This window comes from Antennarius striatus, chromosome 20 (assembly GCF_040054535.1).
Source record: "Antennarius striatus isolate MH-2024 chromosome 20, ASM4005453v1, whole genome shotgun sequence".
Taxonomy (NCBI): domain Eukaryota; kingdom Metazoa; phylum Chordata; class Actinopteri; order Lophiiformes; family Antennariidae; genus Antennarius; species Antennarius striatus.
In genome coordinates, this window is record NC_090795.1 from 6,204,101 (window position 1) to 6,219,967 (window position 15,867).

General features: G+C 41.0%; 2 protein-coding genes across 5 annotated transcripts in view; both read right to left on the reverse strand.

The window, feature by feature from the left end:
* The window catches only part of nck1b (NCK adaptor protein 1b), a 25,177-nt gene extending 15,756 nt beyond the window's left edge, over positions 1-9,421 (reverse strand). The window contains exon 1 of one of the 4 annotated variants that reach the window (XM_068343589.1): positions 9,215-9,421. The gene's annotated coding sequence lies outside the window, so the exon portion shown is untranslated. Of the gene's footprint in view, positions 1-163; positions 1,261-9,163; positions 9,180-9,214 lie in introns of those variants that run through there. The other 3 variants (XM_068343592.1, XM_068343590.1, XM_068343591.1) reach the window with 3 other exon arrangements.
* Positions 9,422-10,183: 762 nt separating this feature from the next.
* On the reverse strand, positions 10,184-14,580 carry slc35g2b (solute carrier family 35 member G2b). The gene is made up of 2 exons (XM_068304202.1): positions 14,217-14,580; positions 10,184-12,918 (listed from the first exon to the last, which is right to left on the reverse strand). Exon 2 carries the CDS (start codon positions 12,893-12,895, stop codon positions 11,645-11,647), a length of 1,251 nt encoding a protein of 416 aa, XP_068160303.1. The 5' UTR covers positions 12,896-12,918; positions 14,217-14,580; the 3' UTR covers positions 10,184-11,644.
* Positions 14,581-15,867: the final 1,287 nt, after the last annotated feature.

Sequence of the window (15,867 nt, forward strand, 5' to 3'; positions counted from 1 at the left end):
ATTTGGGAGAACTGTGATCCACAATCAAAACTTGTTCCTATTCAACAATGCACACATTCAGGACCAGCTGGTCTTATGACCCATGTAGCTGTGCGCATGGATGGAGCTTGCTTGGGCTGATTCTGCAATGGAGAAGCGAGATGCTATTAAAGCAGTTGTTTACCTATTCCGCTATCATGGGAGCAGATGAGTTTCACTTTCCCCCAGGTCTCAAAATGGACATCAGGGACCAGACACTGACCTCATTGATCGAGACCTCATGAGTAGTTTTGAGGCAGTGGTGTCTGTGTTTCAGGTGCAGCTGGCCTTGAAAAAGCACCCCCCTCTCTCCATGAAAGTGATCTTAGGCAAACACAAGAAAAAAAAACTAACTTCAAGCATAATTAGCCAAGAGGGGCAAAGGGCAGGGTAAATAAGCATGGTCTCACAGCTGAGAAGAACTTGTTTGTGAAATGAAAGGTGAATAAGAAAAAAAGTTAAAAGTTACAAAAAGTTAAGTTCCAAAACTAACGTCAAGGGTGGTACTCATCTGTGATGTCTTTCCTTTAGTGGATTGTATGATTTTCTGTGGTCTTGCCCCATGACATGTTCCTGCTCCTTTCCATCTCCTAATTACATCAAGGAACCCTGGTGTGGAGTTGCAACTCACGAAAACAAAAGGCTGATTTTCTCTCATCGAGTGCTGCCTCTTTCACTGAGACAAAGGCAACAATCCCTCCACTCCCTGGGCAGGTCTGGAGAACTGTCTGCCAAACTGGCTGACAAGAGTGTGCTCGTTCTCCATTTACAACGGCCCTCCTTTACTAACTTTTTCCCTACTTAATATTCTCACTACCAGTGCAAGAAGTAATCCTTTCTCATTCCCAGCACTCTCTCATTTTCAAATAGCACACTGCATGCCAGCTTCATGTCTTTTCATCGCAATCACTCCCCCATGTCAAGAAGGGTTGAGCACTAAGTGCACATTAATATCGTAAGGACTTACGATGGTGCAGATGTGAGAGGATCAAAACGTTGGGCGACAGATGCTATGAGCTAATCGCACGGCTCCAGACTGAGCCAAGGCCACACGAAATGCTAAAACACTAGACGCAAGGTCAGACAGGTCAAACTGCTCAAATGGTATTTTATATCCACAGCAGATCTCCATTTACACTGCTGCCTGGAAGAATTTACATAGCAAATCCATCATGACCCCACAGTGCATATAAGATTAGGCTTAAGCAAGACGAATAAAAGTTTCCTTTCGTTTCAACTTTGTCTCACAAAGCATCAATTCAAGACCACAGGGAGAGCTGAATTGATCTTCCAGTCATAATTTGAGTTAGTGTTTTACTGATGGAAGCATTTAGAATGTTATTTTCTATCACAAAAAATGTTTGAAAGATGTGTAAAGCAAACCTCCTTGTAATTATTTAGAAATGCATCCTAAAAAAGGAATTGCAACCAAAATGTGACAAAACAAGACGTTTGATTTAGAAATAAAGGGAAGTTTGTTGGAGATGTAATGAACCACTATTCCTTGACAAATAACAAATATGACCCATGTAATTAGTATCTAGATGTTTTGTGTATTCAACTCTGAAAATAACTTGGGTAGAAGACATGACACAAAAACAGCTAATTTCCGTACAAGTAATGCAGTTGTCGACCAGAAGACATGATGACATGTATTGGGATTGTAAACTTTAAACTCTCATTTTGCTTGCAGTTTTGGCCTCTGCCAAAATTCAACAAATTGTCTAGGGCAGTGGATCCGAGGTATTTTTTTAAAAATTTATTTCACTCACAGAATTAGCTTTCTCTGGGAATTCAACAAAAAATAGAGATGGAAATAGAGATCGAAGTATGACATTGTCATGTCAGTGTCAAAGTTTGCTCATCAAGTCTCCATAAAGACACTCCAGTTCAAGGTTGGATTGCACTGCTTCTGAAAAGCAATGCACCAGATTCAACTAGACCACCACAATGGGATTGGGTCAGCAGTAGCTCAGTCCACAAGGATTTGGCTTGGGGTTCAAGTTCAGTGTGGACCAAAGTATGGAGTGCGAAATTGTAGTTGGAAAAGTGTCAGTTCATCTTCTGAGCACTGCCATGGTGCCCTCGCAAGATGCTCCAACCTGTATTTGTGTTCAACATATATCAATTGAAAAAAGAAATTCCCCAATTAAGTAACTTAAATCTTAGCATTCGATGATTACAGCTTTTTCTCTACTTGTACTACCAGACGGACAAGTTACAGCTGTCCTTTTCCTCTCAGCTTCTTTCTTTTCCATCGCTAAGTTCTAGCTCTCTGTCACTTGCCCATTCACTTGCCCTGTCACAGTTATCTGTTACCATGACTGTAGCTGTGAGCCAATGACAGGTCAACCAGTGTCACTATCACAAACACACTTAGGTTCTCAAGAGTGCTAACACTGGCGAGAAATGTTTCTCAACAGTGAAGTGCTAACAAATCTGAATAAATGAGACAATAGAAAGTATAGGGTGGTAATTTTCTACTTTGTTGTTCTTTTAAGTATGTTTTTACTAGTCAATAAATTTTAAGGAAGCTTAAGTTACATTAGAAACCACAAACCACAACAAGTGCACATAAAAAGTGTAATAGAGATGCAGAGTGCAACTTTGCAAGTTACTATGAAACTAGAGTGACACGTTCACCACTTCCTGCAGTCTACATCTGCTCCCACAACTCCTTGTATCACTGTTGGAGAAATAATACACAAGCAGATATCTAGCCTAAGAATACATCCAGTGCCTCATTTGATATACTATAGGGATGACAAAAGGATGAACTGGAATGGTCATACCTATCAGCGTGAACTCCAGTGAATGGCTTCTGATTATATTTACCAAGCTGACATCAGGCAGTTAATATAAAATGAAATCGTAACAACTGGATGCTGCAAAATGTCAAACAAAGCTAAGAGCACAACTATGGATCCCAGCCTCTCTTTGCTGTGGGATACAGTAGACGACTACTGCTCGGCAGGATTGCTGAGGCACTGAGACAGCAACAGTATGAGCTCACAGAAGCAGACAGTGTAACCTAATCCCTGTGACAGCCTCTTAAAATCACAGCCTCTGCTGCTTTCTGGAATGTGCTCTGTATGCTCGCCACTCATTCATCCCCTCTAGCACTGCTGCACTTCCTCCAACTTATACCAAAACTCACATTGAGGCTAAAGGGGACAGCCTGCTTTACGAATGGACAGCGCTGCAGCAGCAGCAGTGGCAGATTGGTGAATACACATTTAGGATCTCTTCTTTCAGCTCATCCCAGCTGTCCAAGATTCTCTCTCAAAAAAAAAAAGCAGAACAGCAGCAAAGGGTCATGGGAGACTTGGCAGACCAGCTGTGAGACAGGAAGTGTGGACACAAGGGTGACCGGATGATGGGAAAGTGATGCAATCTGACAAAGTACAGGCTTGACCCCAGAGTTTAGATATCTTATCTTTGCATTGACGCATTTAATGTACTCCAATTAAGAGATGTGAGATTGCGTTCTGTTGCTTGTAAATTTTTATAGTATCACACTATATTTTAAATAAAAAGGGGCCACCAATGTTTTGGGCTATATAGACTCTTGTCTGTGTGAAAGCACTTGCTTATCCACCCCCCGGGAGTCAGGATCACCCTCAGCAGTTGAGAATGGCCTAAAATAGGCCAGGGCTCATGTCCTCTGAGAATTGCCAGAGCTTTACTCTCACAGCAGTGCCTAACACTAAAGGTTTCAAGCTGTCTTTTTGACCAGCTTCAAATCAAAAGGTTCAGGCTGTGCTCAAAACACATTTATGAGAAATGGACACAAATGTCACTGTTTAAAATATGCTACATAGCAATTAAGCCATAAAATGCCTTGACAACTCATGCAGCGATCTACCCTGTCCACTCTGACTCATTGTACAGAGACACTTTTTAAAAAGACAAGTGAAGGTTTTATGAAGCTTAGGGTAATGTTATCCAAATAATAACAAAACAAATAATACTTCTTTCTTTGCTATTGAGACACCTGAACCTGATTCTTATCTCAAACCATTTCTGATCAAAACTATGATAATCTTACATCAAACATATGCACCCACTAATAACAGAAGATCTCCATTACTATTACTGTACTTTTTAAATTTCCCAGTTTGGGATCAATAAACTAACTCTTATCTTACTACATTTTTAATGATCATAAAGAACTGATAAATTACTGTAGATAAACCTAATGAACAGACACTACACAAAAGCGTTTTCCCCTTTTCAATTTCCACTTCTTTATGACTCCATATTCTTCAATTTGCACCGTTGAATCTATATTTTACTCTCTTAACCACAGAGATGGCCCTGTCCAAATGACTTTTTTGTTTTTTGTGGCTGCAGAAAATAGATTAAAAGTCACACAGCATGAAGCACCTTAAAAAAAAATTCCAATTTTAGCTATACATCTTTGTCTGGGGATGTCAAATGCAGCCATCTAAAATTGCTTTTCCTGTGTCTTTTATTTTTGGTATGAGACCAGATGCATGCAAAAAGGGATAACACGAGACAGAAACGGAAGTCTGCCTGCCGAAGGAAAGAGAAAACTAAAGTCATCATAATGAAGCAAATCAGTTATCCATGTCATGTTGAAATTTATCTGAAGCTGATGTATTTGTAGTTGAAGAAATAAGTTGTAATAAGTTGTAAACCAAATACCTATTTGGTGTTCGGTTTACGAACACCAAATAGGGCATAATACCATACTGTCAGAGAGGATTCATCTCATTTGACCCCACCTGCCTGCAAAGTACAAACACCCACACTGACGCCATGCTGGTTTCTGTTGTTTCCAGTTGTTGTTCAGGGTGGCCTACTTACTTACAGCAACAAGGTCCAATGATGGCCACATCCAAGCAGTCTGGGATCAACAAGAGCGCAAAATATACCATCAGGTTACCTCACCACCTCTGACTGCTCCAGGGGATTTCCCAATGACTAATCCAAGTGTACAAAACAAAACCATTCTTTACATCGAGTCCTAAAACAAAATACAGCTGTTTGTAGTTGTTGTTTTTTTTTCACATCCCGCTTCAAAGGGGTGATGTATTGTAATTGTCAGTGTTCGTGTGTTCGTCCGTTCATTCGTTTGTCCACCAAACATCTTCGCAACCGTTGCAGATAGAAAGATGAAACGAAAAACACATTACTCGGGCAGCAAAGGGGATGAAAGTGAGATGATGACCTTGAGAAAAGTAGGTCAGTAAGACCCTACCTATGCACTAGCTTTGATCTATGGTCTTACTCACACTGGCCTTCTCCATATGTAATAGTCAGGCACTACTTTCAGGGTACCCTGACCTAACCTGAAAGTAGGTCAGGATAAGTCGCAGGATGTTGCAGTCTGACTGCCTTGTTTATTCTGTCCTTCTATTTAAAAAGACAAATATCATTAATGAGTCAGCAAAGGAAATGATCTAGATTGAATCTAAATCAGGCTATACAACATGCTATAGCGGAGCACCTTATTGCTTCCTCTAAAAAGCTACTCAAAATAGCAGATCATTTGTAAACCACAAGATAATGATCCAAGACAGTCTGTGTCAGTGAGGTGAAATGGATACACATTGGCTTCCTCTTAGTCTTTTCACATTCTGGCAAATATGTAGCCTGGGGGGTTGCTGTCACAACAGGCCACTTGGGACAGGAGGCTGGGAGGGCCACGAGTTGGAACTTGTGTATGAGCATCTTGAGAGCAGTAGGCATTCCAGATTTCAGAGTGATGCCACAAAAATTTGGAATCTACACACATCAATGAGATGTTTGACAGGACAGAAAAGGAAAGAAAAACTTTCCCTAGCACAGAGATGGACCATTTCTTTCTACAAGAAAATCTGAAAGATTCATTAATCACAAAAAAGAGTACTTGAAATGTATTTTGAAACCAAAAGCTGGACATATAATAACAATCTATAACAATCTACTGATGAATTACCTGAACAATCAGCGGTCTGAATATCAGATGGAATACATAGTTCTAATTGTGTTTTGCAGTATGAGCAGTTCCATGCTCTATTTTCCACAGGCTGTGAGCAGATGTGTGATGAAATGCCGTGAGCTTGTTTTAGACTAATTTAATCACTGGAGAGGTATTCTACACGCTATGGCTAAAACTGTAGTCTTTTCCCAGGCTGCTTTTATATTAACCAGATGCACAGACTAGTCTACTTTGAGCTGAAGGCAACACAAACACAGCTGGTGTCTATGGTTATTTACAGAGAAAAACATTACGGCAAGAAAAAAAGGAGTGTGACAACTGAATGCAAGGTGTCAACAATCATTTACCTTCCTGTTACATGGAGGATGACGTCATCCTTAAGATTTATGGTAAGATATCACTGTCTTCCCAGTTTAGACACATTTTCAGTAGATTTTCTTCTTTGAGTTAGCTGCCAATCGCTAGCTGCTTTTCAAGTCTTTCAGTTGTGGATAACACACATTTGTCAAATCTTCACACCCTGTTCCTGTCCTGCTGCCTCATGTTTTCAGACATCAAATGAGTACCTTTACTTCCTCTGCTGCATTCGGCGGTGGAACTTCCAAGTGTCCTGTTGATGTCTTGTAATATTTATGTGAAACATGAGGCAGTAACACCAGAAGACAGGCTGCGTCAAAGGGGCTATTGATAAACGAGAACTAATGTCACCATAACAGCAATATTCGCAACTACACATTTCCTCAATTTACACTACAAAACCCCCTGAAAGAAAATCTACAAAATCATGATGAACTGATCAAGATGAGAACACCACTGAAACTGCACACTTCTCCCTCATGAGGAGGTCAAATCACTGACTTAAAGTGAGACATGATTGCAAATATGTTAACCATACCTTTTACAGGATAGGAAGGAATCACACCAATAACCACAATGTTTTCCATGACTTAGCATTTATACAGAGCAGCTAAACAACCTCTCTTTTTACATTTTCATCTAGGTTGAGTATAAAAAGAGAGCACCTGTCATGCTCCCTGTTAGTGGTGCTGCGCTTTGCACCCTGAAATCAGCTGAATTCAGTTCTTTAGCAGATGATCTCAGCTAATAGGGGAATTTCTTGTTAATGATGGCTGCAACGTTGCAGCATGTGTAACCAGTCAAAGGAAGTCATGTCAGACATAAAGAGACATCAAAAGAAAATAAGGACACAAAAGTGATAATGAGTAATAACTGAGAAAAGGGTGAAACAAAGAGAAAAGACACAATATGGGATAAAAAAAATCCCCCCCCTGTTTGTTTGGGGTTTTTTACAATAGCATCTTAAAGACTACATTCCTGAGCTTGTCATTTGACCAAGGAAATTTTCTGCCACATTAGTTTTTTGGCCATCCTGAAAATGCACAGTTGGTATTTTGCCCCTAGGCTGAAAAGACAGATTCAGCTGCCTGAGGCCTCTGAGAGACAGGGTCTTCAACAGGAAGAGCTCTTCACATATCCAAAAGATTATAATGTCATAACAATTAAACGAGGGCACAGTTGGAGGCAACTGCATCTGAGTCAACAAGAGCCATAAATAGGACATAGATTAAGTACAAAGAGCCACATTAATGCCGTATCAGCATAAATAGTGAAAGCTTTAGTGCAGCCGGATGAAGATGAGCTCATGACTTGGCAGCTGATAGGAGGTACAAATGGGCTCCATTGGTTTCCTAATTCCATTTTCACATTTCTGATAAGTCTGGCTCAGTGCACAGGAGAAATAAAATTTTACTCTTCAAACAAATCACTCAAGTAAGCACATCTCCATTATCTTTTTCTCTTCAATAAGTGTATTTATCCTCCCTCTGACAACGTCTGAGAAAAGAGCTATAGCAGGCTGTCCGTCTCCCTCATCTCACCTCCATGAAATCCTAATGAGAGACTGAAAAGAGGTCTGTCAGTGTGACAACAATTACAGAAACTACTATTTAGCAGCTGCTGAAAGACCACCCCTTCCCCCTTTACCATTTGGAAAGAAATACATGACACCCATTAGATCCTTCAGCTAAATCCAAATTATTATGTATCCAAATTATTAACAGGGTGTGAGATAAAATAACCACTCTTTTGAATAAGATGTTAAACTGGCCACATATAAACATAAGTCACAAGAGACAGATGGCAGTTGAACGCCCTTCTCACCTATGTCATTTACTCTGGCCTCCAATGTGTAAGCTGGAAACAGTGTTGATATAATCAAAAGGTGTAATTAACCAGAATTTTAAAACAGTACTGGTTTCATCCACACAGGACACTCTCCTCCCTAGTCCTGGTCCTGGTTTCTTTTTTCTTAAATCTTTTTTAGTCCAATAAACTTTTTTTTTTTTTAATGTGCTTCATAATTTTGTAGAGTTTGAAACACTTGTTTAGTCAAGACGGGTAATTTGAAGAAGCCACCTTGAAGTATTAGTGATAGTTGAACATTGTAAAAAAAAAAAAAAAAGTTAATTCCAATCCATCATTAAACAGCCTGTTGATACTCTCACTATTAATAATGTCTGTACCAACAGAGAAATAGCTGGAGATCATGGGTTCATGTCAGGGAATGCCTCCACGGAGAAAGCCCAAGTTGGGTCCGATGAGTGTGCATACCACAACTCTGGCATTAAGATAACCCGAACAACACCAACAAATGAGACCAGAGCACGACGTGTTGAATAGAGAGCACCGTTATGTTAACCTCCGGGATGCAATCTGTTCGGGGAAAACTGCTTACAGTGTCTCCCTTTGTCGTCTCCATCTTTAATCTCAGTAGTAAAAGTGTTAACGTGGTGCAATGCGTGAAATAGAAGTGAAGCCGCATTTGCATGTTGTGTAGCAGCCAGTCTCATCTGACCATTTAGCCTTTAACTTAAGCTTGACAGCGTGTCACGCTACTTAACTTAGCTAACATTATCCCAAAGGGGGGGAAAAATGCTTTCAGTGGTTACAAACACTTGGGTTACAGCCAAACTATCAGTTAAACAGCCATTGGGTGTTAAATATTAGCAAGGAGACACACTATTTTTTTTTGTTTTGTTATTGTCTGGGTTACCAGTCAGCTTAGTTTTTAGCCGACGTGACTTATAACGTTACTCGGCGAATTGAAAGATAGCCGCAGCTAGCTAGCCTGTCGCTCTCTCGAGAAAAGGTTAGTGCGGTAACCGGGACCAGACTCACATCAGACGGGCAGCACAGATTCATAACCAATTCAGCAACACCACGTCTTACCCGACTGCCGATGTCCACCTCTTCTTAGATCCTCCAGGTATAATTCGATGTGTAGAAACGTCACATAAGCCAGAACTGGATACACACAAGTGATGTCCAGAATCCTAGCCAGCAGCCTGTTAATTTTCCACACCAACAAGCTAGCCTAGCTGATGAGACGCTGTGCCCCGTTGGAATAGCATTTCTGTATCACAGCATGTCATTGCTCAGCAGCATTGCTAAGCTAAGCTAGCAGCAGCTTCACAAGCTGTTCAGAGTCTGGGTCCCGCCCACTCGCATCCTATTGGTTGTAGATGAATTAAAACGCGGTTGATTGGACTGATGTTCTGTCACTCAAAAACATCCGTTATATTTTTTTTCCCACAAAGTGAAGAAATGTGGACCTCAACAAGATAATAATTTAAAAATAAAAATACTATAAAAATAAAAATATTATAAAAATGATTCATAATAATTTTCAGTATAGAATAAATTCTCAGTCTACGTAATGAAAAGGTTTAAAAATAAGCTCACCTGGTCATATGGTGTCTGTACCTGTCCAAACATGGCCACATATGATGAACAAATATATTCGGAAAGACGTTTGCAAAAAAGAAAAAAAGCTCAGTCAACTGTTCTGTGCTGAGTAAATACAAACACACACACATACACACAATAACTCATCAGTAAATTCCATTCAGGCTCCTCCTGGGAATTGACGGTATTTCTAATAAATATGTCTGTGGTGAGGAGGGTTGCAGAATCATTTGTAAGGTTGTGCAGCTCACCGCAGGATGCTGTCTGTTTCCTGCTCAAACAGATGGGCCTCCTGTTCGTTTTCTGCTCTTTGCATCCAAACGACACTATAAAACAGCACATTTAAATGGAGCCTGAACTCATTTCATCTCGGCATAGTCGCCTTTTCATTATGTAAAATAAACTGCAACCACTCAGTAAAGCATTTTAAAATAAAACTTTATATTACAGACACAATGTGTTTTCACCATAATAGACATTTTGTACCTTTTTTTATGTTTTTGTGATAGTGGGCTGTGGCTGAGCTTGAAATTTACTCATCAGATTATCTGATGTGACATGGATGATAGCAGATTTCCATCACACATAACAATTTCAACAACACCCCTGCTATGCTTGAGTGGAAATAAAGACAAACCTGTTCACTTCCACTTTCAAAATTATTATGTGAAACATTCAACAGAGTGTCTTACATTTATAGCACTTCATCAAGTGACACTGTGGATGATCATTTCGTCCTGTGTTTGAATATTTATTTCAATTGAAATTTCTATTAATTCAAGACCCTAAATGAGAGAAATGGATTGTGAATGCCACCTGCTGGGCTGTTTGTGAAACATCCAATGTTGTGTCAGCTGTGAACTCGCACATGCAAGAGGATGTCTTCATTCATCCGGTCTTGAGTCTTTATTTCATTTCAACACCCCTGCACCCGAATCACACAGATGACTGCATCTGTCTGGTTTTCTACATGATAAAACATGGTTGGTGTGCTGTTGACCTCTCTGCTACAGGTAAAGCAGATGATCTCATGTCGTTAAAGGGGATTTTAATTCAATACAGTGCACCTGCCTGTAGGCATTAGTTTGATATGCATCTGAACGAAACCAGAGGCAGTGTCCAGGGATGTAGTAAATGGTGTCAATCAGATACAAGGTCTGGAACATGTATAAGAGACAGTAACGAATTAGTTAAAAGTGTTGTGTGTGTGCACAGGACATTGCTGGGTGCAAGTATTATATGACGGATTACTGCTGTATCTCCTAAAAACTTAATAACTCTCCTTGAAACTTGAGATTCGGTTTTAACAATCTAGAATTATATTATAGTAATGTGATAGTGCCTCTATCCCTGCACTGAGTCGGAAGGTGGCTTCTCTATAAAGGAATTTTGTTTTAATTAATTATCTTGTACCCTCTCAGTGAGCAACAGATCAAGGCTTTTTATGAGATGTGGGTGGTATTCATTTTTATTCTTTCATTCCTTGTATGGAATGATTTTGGGGCTGACATTTACACAGTGACACGTGTGGCAGAGTGACAAAAGAGTAATACATCACAGCCTGATGATGTTATCAGTATAAAAGGTGCATATCATTTAATTTACCATCTTACACTGCCACTGACAAGACCAGATCCAACCACGAAAGTTACCTCTAGATTTATTTATTTTGCTGACATTTTGGCTTTTGCCACAATTTGAGACTGAAGCTGTGCTATCGGGGGAAATGGTCACCATATTACATTGGTCTTTTATTTCACACACAAATATTAAGACATTAGTTTGTTTGTTTTTTTTACAACCAACTGTCACCCATCCAACAACACAATATGAAATCATAAGATGAATATCCAGACATTCATTTAACTGCACAACCAAGCAACACTGTAAACAAATAGACTGACATATCAAAACTTATTTGATGGGCGAGTCTAGGATCTCTTGATAATCCTGCCTGACCGCTCTGCTCACCCTGTACAGCTTCACCCCCGTCAGGGTGAACACACTGATCATGATAACCAAGCCTCCGATAACATCATAGACAGAAGGGATCATCCTCAGAACAATGAGCTGGAGGAACATGGCAACCACGATCTCTAGGTGCTGCACGGTGCTCACTAAGGCTGGATGAAACTTGTTTAGGGCGTAGTAGACTCCGAGGAACGCCACGGTGGAGCAGATACAGATCCCGATTAAATAGCCCCATGTCTCAGCATCCAGAGGAATGATGGGCTCCTGCATGATAAACATGGTGGAGGCGCCCCACACTGTGCCCGTCCAGCCAAAGGTAAAGAGTGCTGTCCACATGCTGACACGCTCCTTAATGGCTCTGTAGACGATCATGGAGAGGGCAGCAGTCAAGCCAGCCATCACTGTCATCGTATAGCCGAAGGCTTCTTTCCAAAACCCCAGCCTGGACTTCTCCTCGTCTGCTATATTTGGCACCATAACCAGGCACAGACCAAACACACTTCCCACCACCGTGACCACATCTGTGTATCCCAGCCTCTCATCCAGCAGCAGGAAGGCCAGTACCGCGCTGAAGACTGTGGTGGAGGCACGCCACATGATGGTACCATTACTGGGCGGTACTATGGCGAAAGAGGTGTAGGCGCAGGTGATTGAGATTACGTTGCATACACCGTAGAAGAAGAGACGCAGCCGGTAGCCCTTAGGACCAAAGGGGGCTTCGTGATAGTAGAAGACTACCAGGATGGACAGCACTTGGATCACAGAGCGGATGAAGAGGAGCTCAAGGGAGGGCACTTTAGAGCGGTCAGCTGCTAAACGGGTAATAAGTGCCACACAACCATGAGCCACCGCTGCTCCAAACAAGGCCATCCAGGTCACCCTGGAGGCCAACACATTCGCCTCACCAAAACTGGCCAGTTGTCCCCCGACCCCCTTGTCTTTTTGCACATTTGGTGTTTTAGGCTGGGTCTCCATGGTTCCAAAGAAAGTTCTGCCACCTTTACTGTCCGACACCAATCTCTTTCCCACATTAGCCTCTGCAAAAGCACCGAAGTCCTCAAAAGACGGTGCGTCATCATAGCCTTCATCGCCAGGTTGAGGGAAATGAGTGGCATATTTCACTGTCACTGTATCAGGGTGAATTTTGACCCGCTTTTTTGATCCATACTGCAGCGAGGATGAAGATACATCCATTTTTTGTCATCAGAAGGGGCAATCTGAAAAATGACACAAAATTGTTATTATGCTAAAATTCTCCCAACGTGTTTACACTGTGGATCGCCTTGTGTTTCCCTGAAAAGTCAAAACAGAGCTTTTCTGAAACAGACAGAACTGCCTGCATAATTCATCATTTGCACATCCAGCATCCACCCATAACACCTACACACTCCAACTAAATACATGCATTTTGACAAGCTCATGCACATGCATGCACACACATTTATCACTTCTTTCTCTGTTACCTTTGTACTCTGCATATATATATGCAGCTATGCACGCACACACACACACACACACACACACACACACACACACACACACACACACACACACACACACACACACACATATATATATATATGGCACCATAGAAGCCGAGCAGCAAACATTCTGAGGCTGATGCAATTGGATGGGGATGAAATTACATAACAAGAAACCACAGAGGGGATGATACTCGAATGTGGGCCACTTGTGAGATGAAAGGAGACGCACGCCATAAATAAGTAAATCCCAGGAAGAGTGAATTGTGAAAGGGTTAAATGGTGCTGAATGATTCCTTCATTCATGAGATTTCTGAAGCTTGTTTTGAACAGCAGTAACTGGCTTTAAGGATGCAATGATGTAATGTGGTACCAAATTCAACAAATTAGGAAATATAAAAATAAAGAGAAAGAGAAAATATATAGCTATATACATCAAATTAAACTGCCTGTGTTACATTATCGACAGCCATCGGTTCATTAGGATGCAGCACGAATCTGAACCACAAGGGGGCAGAAATACACTCTAATCCGCCTTCTGTCGTCTGACGTACGGGCGCGCCTCCTATTTAATACATTACATTACTTGAATTAACTGAAATCTTAGTAGTAAACGTTTAAAGCATGCTGTGACACAGCGGTAGGATAATATCAAAATATCATATCCTAAAATAAAGGAGGATACCTATATTTTTCTTTCTTTAGGGTAAAAAGGAACCTCAAGCCAATGCTGCAAGCATTTAAAAATTGACAATAAATACTGAGTCAAAATCGTATTTTCAGACATTCCAGACAAAATAAACCACATCCAGTCTCCATATTTTTCTATTTAAATATTGATATTTAGTTTGATAAATGACATATGTTGCCATGTAAGTGACTAAAATATCTTATATTTAGGTTACAACTGGCACAAATAGTATGAATTTGCTGCAAAACCCTTTTAAATGCACCTTTGTTCAGGAGATGTATGATTTGCGTTGCAGTATGAGGATAATTGTGTGCGTACAGAAAAAAATACACAAAAATCTCACCTTGAGTACTTAGAATAGTTCCTACTGGTGGATAAACCCGTTTCCGTATCATAAAGGAAGACCTCGGTTGATTTCTTGGTCCTTACACGCATGCCATCCCCCCATCTTCCTCTTCCCGGAGCGCCTCCTGGAGATGCTTGCTGCTTGTTTGCTCTCCACGCTGTCGATGGACGCTGCTTCTGCTGCTGATGAGGCTGAAGCTGCTTTTGCGTAGAGTGACGATGATGATGATGAGGAGGATGAGGTTGAGGATGATGATGATGATGATGCTGATGATGATGATGATGAAGGGAAAGAGTCGGTGCGTGAAGCAACTGTCACAGCCAGTGGTTTTTACTCCTCCTCCTCCCCAAGACTGCTCCCCACCTCAACCCGCTCGTGTTCGTCATCACTCGGGGGAGAAAAGGATGTGCGTGGGTCAGTCATCAGCATCATTATCATGTTCACCAGATCAAAAGGGAGCGATTTGATCATATGAGAAAGGAATGCGGAAGTAGAGAAACCAGCCTACCTGGATTTAATTGTACACACATGAAATCATGGTGGCGCAGGTCAAGTGCGCGTGTGTGTGTGAGTGCGCGTGCATGTGTGCGTCTAGGGCCCTCTTGGTGGGGGTGGGGGTGGGGGGGTAAACCCTACTGCAATGCTGCTTTACATAAACGTGCATCATATGTGTTTGGCTCACATCCATAAATAAAGCAGCTGAATATTCATGTGGAGCACCCTCTAATGACAGAGAAGGACACGTGGAAATGAGTTGGAGGTGTTGGAGGAAAACACCTCAAATTAGCTGGAGTTCAATCCCCAGGCGATGCAACAGGAACCTCAGCTGGTCACAGGAACTTTTTTTTTTAATCCGGGGGGCGTGTCCCTGGGACCAAAACCGCTGTGACGTCACGCATGTGACCCGAATCTACATGGACAAACGGAGCTAAAACCGGCTATTTTCTGACGTATAACAGCCCCACGTCGAAGACGCGTTGATAAACATGCTCTGCACTTAAATATTTGTTCATCTGTTTCTTTATTTATGTGTTATAAAGTTTATATATGTATTTATTTATTCATTCATTCACGTTTCTCGCCAAAGACGCCGACGCCAGTTCTGGGTCAGACCGGGATCAGACTGGGTCAGACCGGGATCAGACTGGGTCAGACCGGGATCAGACTGGGTCAGACCGGGATCAGACTGGGTCAGACCGGGATGAGTGACTTAAGTCCAGAGCGCCAGAGAAAGTGATTTGAGATGCTGTGGTAATAAAATCCGCGTCAAAACGTATTTTATTAAAGGATTCACAATTACCACAAACCAGAATGAGGGAATGTGAATATTCTAAGTTTATACTACTTATTACAGTGTCAACATGGTAGGAATTTGTAACTACTTTGCAATCATATGAACATAAAAAGAAAATAAATTAATTTTGCAGAAGATTCATAATTATGACCTTTAGAATAAGCAAAATAATGAGACTTTAAGGACGCTTTGCTAAAACGAATGCTTGAGGATAGTTATTTTAGTGCTATGACATATAACGCCCTGGGCTTGTCCTATTTGCATGTTATTCAAAATGATTAAAAAGTAATTTAAAGTTTCTTTAAGGCAACACTATCCTTATATAAAATGTTACTGTTGCTAAGATATTCACGA